Below are 10522 nucleotides of genomic sequence, written 5' to 3' on the forward strand. Positions count from 1 at the left end.
AGCTCATAGACGAAGCATTCAGGGTCCAAACCCCATGCCTGTGTGGGTTGCACTCCACTTTTCATCCCACAACTCCAGAGATGTTCTGGTTAGGATGATTGTCAATTCCAATTCAACCTTCAGCTGGCGATGTGCCTGACTGGCACCCTATGCAGGGCAGTTTTCTTCCTTGTGCCCAGTGCTGCCAGGAAAAGGCTCCGGCCTCACAACCTGCTATTGGATTAAGCACATTTAAGAATATTACCTTACATTAAGTCCTGAATAGGGTGTCATGGTGGTGCAATTTTAGCGCTGCTGCGTCACAGTAATGAGGCCAGGCTTCTCATCCCAGGTCCTCCCTGCATGTTCTCCCCGTGTCTGCATGGGTTTGCTCCAGTTTAGTCCCACTGTCCAAAGACATGCAGGTTAGGTGGATTTGTGATATTAAACAGGCCCATGTGTGTCTGTGTGTTTGCTTTGAGATAGACTGCCGTCCTTTCCGGGGTTTTGTTCCCTTCTTGCTCCCTATGCCAGCTGGGATAGGCTCTGGCACTCCCTGCAGCCCTCTTCAGGACTTAGCAGGTTAGAAAATGACTTACTAGAAATTATTCTTGAATGCTCTGTTGGAAACTTTGTAATGGTTCTGTTCATTAAACATACTTTACATAAAGAAACACTTGGTTGTGTGCCCTGTGACAGCGGTTTGAGTAGAATAGAAACAGCCCCTCTATTGCAGCTTTTACTGCTATATCTTCTTCTTCTTTCAGCTGCTTCCGTTAGGGGTCATCACAGCGGATCATCTTCTTCCATATCGTCCTGTCGTCCACATCTTGCTCTGTCACACCCATCCCTTGCATGTCCTCTCTCACCACATCCATAATTTTACTTTACTGCTATATATTTACAGAGTGGTGCCTCTGAGGCTAAGGATCGGTACTGGTGTCCAAAAGGTTACTGGTTCAGATCTCGTGACTGCCAAAAAGGGATCCTACTCTGTTGGGCCCTTGAGCAAGGCCCTTAACGTGCAGTTGCTCCAGGGGCGTTTTACAATGGCTGAGCCTGTGCTCTGACCCCAAGGGATATGTGAAAAACAGCAAATACTGAATCCAAGAAATTGTATAAGGCGAATAAATAACAAAACTAAAATGAGCATTGGATGGATGTTGATCTTAACTGAACTGTTGAGCGCTCTATGATGACGCTTGCTGTGAGTGATTTTTTAAATAAAATTTTCATTACTCTGACACGTGACTTGTTTGCACATGAACGGTGATAGAAAACAAAAAATAACTTGTGAGAAAATCAAGATGAGTGGCACCCTGATCGTAATGTTGGCTTTAACCCTCTGTAACGATGCTTGCCACCAATGGCACCAAGCAGTAGGTGAACTGGCCCAGTTGTCAAAAGCGGTACATGAAGATAAAGCAGACTGGCCAAGTGTTGATTTGGATGATTTTGTGATTCTTTTTTATGGAAATGTTCACTGTAAGCGGTACAATCTTATATATATAAAGCAGACTCTAACAATCTTGCGATCTTGTATGTTATGTTATCATCCAGTTGACGCTCAGAATGTTTCTGGTGTGCTCTGTAAAAGCAACCGACAGTTTTATTATGAAAAATCCGTAATGTTATTTGTTTGTCGTTTAATATTTGCTTTTCTTAACTATATTATCATCTTATATTATTCTTATTTTAACAGTGTTGTAGTGGTAATAGGATTAAATCAACCCAATAATAATATTAATTTAATTGTTTTTTTTTCGACATCAAAACTTCTGCATGTAAAAACTTATTACTGCACCACAAAACAAAAATGATCTGTCAAAAAAACTTAAAAAAGATTTTGCTTTTCCCATCGTTTTTACACTACCTTGAACGTATTCCGCGATTATATTGTGATGAATATAGGATTTTCTATTATATTATATACTGTATAACATAAGTAAGCAATTTTAATTTTTATCAACCATAGACATCCTATATTTATTTTATGGATTCACTGGCTCTCTTTGTGATTTTTGTTTATTCGTTAATGAACTAAATGTCATTTGTTTCACAGCATCATAGCTAACTGGTAGGTGTTACAATTTTTCGTAAAAAAGTAATAGGAAGATTTTTTTTTTATACATTCATAATCAAAAAAATAATTAAGTTATCAACAAAGGTAAAGTATAGACCAAATATAGGTATGATATCACTACAAAATAATATTTTTTGTTTGCTACTGGGAACTTCAGAGCAGCACTTTATCAGTATGCTGCTGCTGGAGTATGTGAATTTCCCCTTGGGATTAATAAAGCATCTATCTATCTATCTATCTATCTATCTATCTATCTATCTATCTATCTATCTATCTATCTATCTATCTAATTTCATATATGAAATCGGAATTAAGCTAGTACATCAGATTTTTGATTTACACATCATTGACGTTTTGACACTTTGAATATCAATATAATATATCAACACGATATCTGGAGTTTGGACTCTGTCCCACCAAAATTGTTTTGATGTGTTTATTCTGAAAACAAACCAGAAGATGATACCAGAGACACGTTAAAGTATATTTATGTCAATTTACCTCAATATAAAAGTGAGGTCAGCGTGCGCAAACATGTCTGAGGCCCTCGCTTTTGCGCTTGTTCTGCACATTCGTCTCTCTTCGCATGAACCAACAGTAGTCACCCATCATGCTCGGAGTGAACTTTCCCCGATATCGGTTTTCCATCACCTTTATATCTTGATGAAATCTTTCCCCATACTCAGCTCTGACATCGCTTAGATTTGGTGGAAAAAAGTCGAGATGAGAATGTCAAAAATGACATCTTCAGTGACATTCGGGTTCCCATAAGCTAATACACTTTCAGCATGTTCTCCACAAGCTCAGTATAATTCTCTGCTCTGTGACTGTCAAGAAAGTTCTGGACAACCTCCACGAATGAGGGTGCTGATTCAGTGGGCTTCAGTTTCCTTTTGAACTCCTCGTCAAGCATCAGTTCACGTATTTCAGGTCCAACAAGAACACCTTCCTTCATTTTGGCTTCACTTTTCTCGAGACCAAACTTATTTCTTAAATGCTGAAATGCATCGCCTTTACTGTCCAGTCACCCTAGTTGTCCAAGACCTGGAACATCATAACTAAAAAACAAGGACGTGCTGCTGGACAAAAACATTCTTCAGATTTGGAGTCAGCAAGTGTAATGTGTTAAAGTACAGATGAAAGAATCCCAATAGCAAAATGCTTGTTGACCAGAGTATTTATTTATAAAGGTAAAATATTTAACCTTTAATTGATTGTAAAAGAATTTCAATGGGAAGGGACTAAGTGGAGAGTCGCTGCTGTATGTCTGTTATCATCCAGTTGACACTCAGAATGTTTCTGGTATGCTCCGTAAAAAAAGCAACCGACAGTTTTCATGAAAAATCCGTAATGTTATTTGTTTGTCGTTTACTGTTTGTTTTTGTTAACTATATTTTCATCTTGCATTATTCTTATTGTAACAATGTTGTAGTGGTAATAGAGTTGAATCAACCTAATAATAATGTTGATTTAATTGTTGTTGTTTTTCCGTAGTCAAAAATTCTGCATGTAAAAACTTATTACTACACCAGAACACAAAAAAGAAATCTCTCAAAAAACCTTAAAAAAGGCTTCGCTTGTCCCATCGTTTTTATACTACCTTGAACGTATTCCGTGATTATATTTTGACAAATATGGGCTAAATTTTATTTTCCTCCCGGGCAACGCTGGGTATTTATTTCAGCCAGTGTCAAGTAAAGACTGATTATTCAAAACTGTGTAGCAGAACGCATTTCGAAAGACTGCTGATCAGTTGTTTGTCTGACCACGAATGTTCACTGGCCTCATTCCTGTGAGTTCTTTCCTTCTGTCTTTCTGTGAAGATCTTCTTGGTGATCCCTCCGGCAGGAGAGCATCACTATCTGCTGTCTGCAAGTTCTTATCCTCCCTAAACTGTTGTCTGCGTCTCTATTGTAAGTGTTGCGTGTTTTTACGATGCACATGATATATATATATATGTTTTTTTCCATTGCAGAGGTCATGTCAAGTCGAATGGAGGGCATGATGAACTCCTACACACCACTGGCTCCACCCCAGCAACAGCTTGTGGTCATGGACCAGAACGGCTACAGCACCGATCCCTTCCAGCAGGGCCTCACTCCACCCCAGATGCCCGGAGACCACATGAATCCATATGGTAAGCATCTTGTTTAATGCACCGTGTGTATTTACTGTACTGGGATGGTTACGAGTGACACGGCTTGAACAAAATGACGTCTCCTCCCCGTGGTGCGCACATGCCAGGCAATGCGAACGTCAAATCAGTTCAGCATGTATGTCCGTGCAGGCGCCAGGCTCCTTCCAGAAAGCTTTTCTTCTCCCACAGCTGCACATAAGGGGCTTTCCAGAAATGAACTCTGCGCCTCTGCTTCCTTTTCAGTGTGAGTGTGCCCACTGCTGGGTGGGGCGAGGTGGGGGGGGAACCTTGGCAGAAGATGGGATTGGGTATCCTTTTTCCTTTCAAAAGTCAAGTCAAAGTCAAAGTGAACTTTATTGTCATCTCAACCATATACAAGTATACAAATAGACGAAATATGCGAAGCTCAGGTTCCACAGTGTAACAACATGGCATGCAAATAATAAATTAAAAATAGAATTAAAATTTAAATTTAAAATTAAAACACAAGCAAGACAAGACATTGCGCAAAGAACAAGACATTTCAAGCATCATTTCAGTCCTGTGCCCGTCTCAGAGTTTACTGTGACTTTAGTGAATGTGGCCGTCTCCATTAATACTGCAGAAGGTGTTGAGTGGGAGAGACATACAGTGGGTATAAAAATAAAGTCTACACACCCCTGGCAAGATCACAGATTTTATGTGCTAAAAATGAAACCAAGAGAAATCCTAAGTAGAGTGACGCGAACAGAGGCTGGCGCGTGAGTGAGGGTGGCCCCGCCCAGCTCCCTACTCCTGAGGTCCCGCCTTCCCTCAGCCCACAGATTCGTGGGTCTGACGCTAACGCATTTGCAGCCTTTCACGATTCCGTGTTGTTTGCCTGGCTGCCGTTTTTCATTGTCATTATTAAGACGCAATGAAGGGAGCAAACTGCACAGAGAAAGGGCGAAATAGAATGAAATCAACAAAAGAGAGTTACGCATTTAAATCTTATAGCAAAAAATAGAAATATTTCTAAATGTCATATAAATGTAGAAATCATGCAGCTGTTCATTTCTAAATGTCGAATAAGAGAAGAGGAAAAAAAATGGCAGCTAATGACATGAGACCAGTGTTATGAGGGGTGGCAAACTCCAGGCCTCGAGTGCTGCAGTGGCTGCAGGTTTTCATTCTTACCGTCTTCTTAATTAGTGACCGGTTTTTGCTGCTGATTACTTCTTTTAATTAACTTGACTCAGGCCCCATAGTTGTTTCTTTTTCTCTAATTAGCAGCCAAACAATAATGAGACACAAAACAAGCCACCACATGACCAGCTCCCCTGTGCCCATCACACACTATCTGAAAACTGGTCGCTGATTAGGAAAAGGGTTAGAATGAAAACCTGCAGCCACTGTAGCACTCAAGGCCTGGAGTTCGCCGCCCCTGTTGTCACGATTATGAATCTGGTTGGAACAAAAACCTGCAGCCACAGGGGATCCCCAGGGCCGAGTTTGAAAACATCCCGTGCTCTACACGGTGGTCATCCTGATTACGCTGCTGAATGGCTGTGATTGGGTCCTGTCACCTCATGAAATAACTGATAACTGTAGTAAATGTCCCATACCTCCTGGATACTGAGGTCTGTGAGGACTTTGACATTTCTGCATTAAGCCCATCTTGGTTGGATAGACCAGTGTTTCCAAACCTTTATTCTGTGGTGGCACACTTTTTGTAACCCAAAACATCTCACGGCACAGCACTGTTCTACTAACCACAAACACATTATATCTCATACACGTGCTCAGCTGTCAAAGGGAGCAGGACTACTGGTGAAGCCAGCAGAAAAGCAGCTCAGAGATCAGCATTCACAGACACGCCATTTATTGAGCACTTTGGTGGCATCTTCCAGCTGCTTCATCCCTTTGTGCGACACTCTTTGCATCAGAGGCAACTTGTATGCCCAGCCCTGTGAGACTCACTAACAACCACACATCCAGGCAGATGGACTCTAACATCCTAGAGATGTGTCTGAAGGTCTCTAAGTGCTGCATCTGGGGAGGAACGATCTCCTCAGTCTGTCAGTGGAGCAGGATGGTGACAGCAGTCTGTCGCTGAAGCTGCTCCTCTGTCTGGAGATGATCCTGTTCAGTGGATGCAGTGGATTCTCCATGATTGACAGGAGTCTGCTCAGCGCCCGTCGCTCTGCCACGGATGTCAAACTGTCCAGCTCCGTGCCTACAATAGAGCCTGCCTTCCTCACCAGTTTCTCCAGGCGTGAGGCGTCCCTCTTCTTTATGCTGCCTCCCCAGCACACCACCGCATAGAAGAGGGCGCTCGCCACAACCATCTGATAGAACATCTGCAGCATCTTATTGCAGATGTTGAAGAACGCCAGCCTTCTAAGAAAGTATAGTCGGCTCTGTCCTTTCTTACACAGACCATCAGTATTGGCAGTCCAGTCCAGTTTATCATCCAGCTGCACTCCCAGGTATTTATAGGTCTGTACCCTCTGCACACAGTCACCTCTGATGATCACAGGGTCCATGAGGGGCCTGGTCCTCCTGAAATCCACCACCCTATCTATCTATCTATCTATCTATCTATCTATCTATCTATCTATCTATCTATCTATCTATCTATCTGCAACACAGCGATCACGGGGCTCCTTTTATGACAGCTTTTCCACGTAGTTCTGTCCACCTCTGGCAGGTCTCATCTACCAGGTTCAGACCCAGGTACACTACACTGTTCTTTCTATGGCACATTTGGGTAGTGCGCCATGGCACACTGGTTGAAAAACACTAGGATAGACCATGGAATAGCACAGCCAACACTCAGCATCCAGATACTTTAGAGCAGGGGTGTCCAACTCCAGTCCTGGTGGGCCGCAGTGGCTGCAGGTTTTCATTCTGACCATCTTCTTAATTAGTGAGCCATTTTTGCTGCTGATTAACTTGTTTTGCCTTCGTTTTAATTAACGTGACTCAGACCCCTTAGTTGTTTCTTTTTCCTTAATGAGCAGCCAAACAATAACGAGACACAAAACATGACCAGCTCACCTGAAAATAAAGAAAGGTGAAGGTCTCGGTCATGTTGGTCTGCTCAGGTCACCACAACATCTTGACGGTGTCTTAGAAAAAAAACAGAACATCAACAGAATGAGAGCAGCAACAAGTCCTGATATTCAATGACGGCTTTAATGAACAACTTCTCATTAAGATGGAGCGAACTTGGCTGGAATTTGATGTTCCAATTTAGCCTGTCATCCGTTGGCTCGTTTCACATCTCATTTCTGATTGGCTGCCATTCAATGAAGAAACGAATCAACTCAGACGACTGAATCCTTAAAAACAGGGCTGTTAAAATGAAGGGAAAAGGAATTAATTAGCAGTGAAAACTGATTAGGAAAAGGATTAGAATGAAAACCTGCAGCCACTGCATCCCACCAGGTCTAGAGTTGGACACCCCTGCTTTAGAGTCAACTCAGTGCGAGTCCCTGATATTGTGGGGTCCACAAAAAGACTCTGTGCCAACCTGAAGAGGCTGTATGTGGCATTGAACACAATGAATGTGAGAAGCTTAGCTGCAGAATGGGCAAACTTGACACAAACGACTCAGCGTTAGGTGTGTTCTGAATCAGGCCACGTGCCAGCTGGAGGCTTCTGATGTGGAGTTTGTGGCCTAGTGTGTCTAAGATGCCTGTGATATCCATCCAGTAGTTCATGTAGATGAGGTGTTGATGGTGTCTCTGGGGAGCCCCGAAGTTGTAGGCAAATTATTTCTTCTTCTTCTTCTTCTTCTTCTTCTTCTTCTTCTTCTTCTTCTTCTTCTTCTTCTTCTTTCAGCTGCTCCTGTTAGGGGTCACCACAGCAGATCATCTTCTTCCTTATCTTCCTGTCCTCATCATTTTGCTCTGTCACACATATCACTTGTCCTCTCTCACCACATCCATAAACCTTCCCTTAGGCTTTCCTCTTCTCCTCTTTCCTGGCAGCTCTATCCTTAGCACCCTTCATTCATTATACCTCTCATCTCTCCTCTGCACATGTCCAAACCAACACAATCTCTCCTCTCTGACTTTGTCTCCCAGCCTGAGCTGACCCTCTAATGTCCTCATTTCTAATCCTATCCATCCTCGTCACCCCCAATGCAAATCTTAGCATCTTTAGCTCTAGTTGTAGACAAATGACAAGAAATATAAACTCATTGCTCACTGGTGTTTGATCCATCCACTCCAGCCATCCCACCACCCTCCGGTGTCCCGCTCCTGACTGCTTTGAGGGAGTTGGGGCCCACGTGTGGTGTAGGATGTGTGATCCACCGTGAATGTTAGAGGATGGGTGTGCCATGTTTCCGGGTTCTCGGCTCCAACCACTTTTCTCTTTCAAAAAAAAAAAAAAAGCAATTTCTTCAAATGGATGTCAGCCCAGAAATTTGGAAGAAAAAGTGCAAGAAAATCCACAGGGAGGAAAATCAAAAAGACGGCATTGTCTAATTCTGTCCAATCTTTTTTTGTAGGCAACGACTCCATCTTCCACGACATCGACAGCGACACTTCCCTCACTAGCCTGAGCGACTGCTTCCTCACCTCGTCCGAAGTGAGTTCCATGCAGGCCAGGGCAGGCAATCCCATCGACCGCCTCTACTCCATGCAGAGCTCCTATTTTGCATCCTGAGAAACACAAAACATGGAGAAGTAGGCGCGTAGGGAAGAGACTGAACGGCTTCACGTCCCAGCTGCGCAGATGATGTACAGCCATATTATTTCAACCTTTTTTGCCTCCGGCGACATGGCTCCCCCAGAAGAGGGCATTGGCAGGCTGGACAGTGGGCCGCGTTGGCGACGGAGAAGCGGGAGCGTCGGCCAATCCCAGAGGAGAACTGCTCCTGGCAGACCTCACATCTGTATATTTGTATAGACGAGAAATAAAAGAGTGTGCTGCTGAGGCAAAGCTTGCCGGCCGACAACTTGACCAAATACTGCAGAACGGACACGTTTGGTGGAATTGGACACGTTGCATGATACCACTTTTAAGAAATATGCTCTTGTGAAATATGTTGACTTGTACATTGTGGTGTTTGGACTTAATATGCTTTTTTCGTTTTCCTTTTTGTTTTTAAATCCACTTTGACATTTTAGATCAGTTTGTTAGTTTTTAGCCCTTACAAGTGTACGGTATTTAAGGCAAACGATGAGAAAAAAAAAAGAAAAAAAAGAAACAAGAACGATTTTTTTTTTAAAAAGTATATATTCTTTCGGAGGTCATACGTTTGAAAAATATAAGAAAAAGTTCCAAAAATAAGCGACTGCATGTTCAGACTTGGCATCTTTCTATTTATCTCGCTGTAAACCAATGGCGACAGGTGCTACCAAATGGAAAAGCTTTATTTAACAGTAGACGGCGTCCCGGTGTAGAAGTAGCGAGTCCCTTTAACTTGTGCATCTTTAATAAGCGAGCGGCGACTCCCGAGTCGCTTTTTGGGTTTTCGATTTCCCTGAAGCTGTAAACATGCGTACCTTTGCTATTTATTTGTTCACGAGCTCACTTGCAACTTTTCTAAAATGCTCAAAAAAAAAATGTTTTGCTAAACTACCAAAGTTTCATTGGTACCATAAATAAGCTTTTTTTTTTTTTTTTGAAGTCTGACTTTTTAAATTTTTGGTTTTTTGTTTTTTTTTTCTGTTTTCCATTGTGCGCCTCCAGAGATGAAATTCTAAAATACCAGAAAGACGCGTTGTATTTTAAAACCAACAAATAAGGCGAGCGGTTGACGGCGGAGGCTTTGTGGTGGGGGGGGGGGGTGCACTTAATAGACGGGTGCTCAGGGCGCCCCCATGCTAATTATGAGATTATTCCTCATGAATTTTTGTTCCAGTGTTACCACAGGGTGATGAAAAAAAAACAAAAAAAAAAACGATGTTGACAGGAACTCAGGTTGTACTCTTATTTGTAAAGAATATTTAAACAAAAAAAACGAATAAACCTCCTCCAGTGGCTCCCTGACAGCTCGACTTGTGTGTGCCTTTCTTAGAATTCATCTTTGGATTTGACCACCGGGACCTCGTCAGCTGTGGGCTGGTGGGAAATTAAAATAAAAAAGGATGAAATCCAATCACATGACCTGGAGGACACCACGTGGAGCCCTGTTGTCACGTCAGTCAGCAGTGATGATACGATGAGCAGAAAAATGAACCTCCATTCACTGATTCAAATAGCGAAAAAGGACAAAAGCTTCTGACTTGGCAGTCCCTTTCCCAGTGGGGCACTAGTTTCTGATTCCAGTTCCAGTGGGGCGCTATTTTCTGGTCCCAGTTCCAGTGGGGCACTAGTTTCTGGTCCCAGTTCCCGTGGGGTGCTAGTTT

The 10522-nt window shown here is 42.7% G+C and overlaps 1 protein-coding gene across 2 annotated transcripts in view; it reads left to right on the plus strand.

Moving 5' to 3' along the window:
• The window catches only part of LOC114656985 (LIM/homeobox protein LMX-1.2), a 191558-nt gene extending 181393 nt beyond the window's left edge, over positions 1–10165 (plus strand). For both annotated transcript variants that reach the window (XM_028808681.2, XM_028808683.2), the window contains 2 exons: positions 4038–4199; positions 8677–10165. In XM_028808681.2, the coding sequence (XP_028664514.1) occupies positions 4038–4199; positions 8677–8834 (320 nt within the window). In that variant the 3' untranslated portion in view covers positions 8835–10165. The remainder of the gene's footprint in view (positions 1–4037; positions 4200–8676) is intronic.
• Positions 10166–10522: the final 357 nt, after the last annotated feature.

Source organism: Erpetoichthys calabaricus, chromosome 9, assembly GCF_900747795.2.
Source record: "Erpetoichthys calabaricus chromosome 9, fErpCal1.3, whole genome shotgun sequence".
NCBI lineage: Eukaryota > Metazoa > Chordata > Cladistia > Polypteriformes > Polypteridae > Erpetoichthys > Erpetoichthys calabaricus.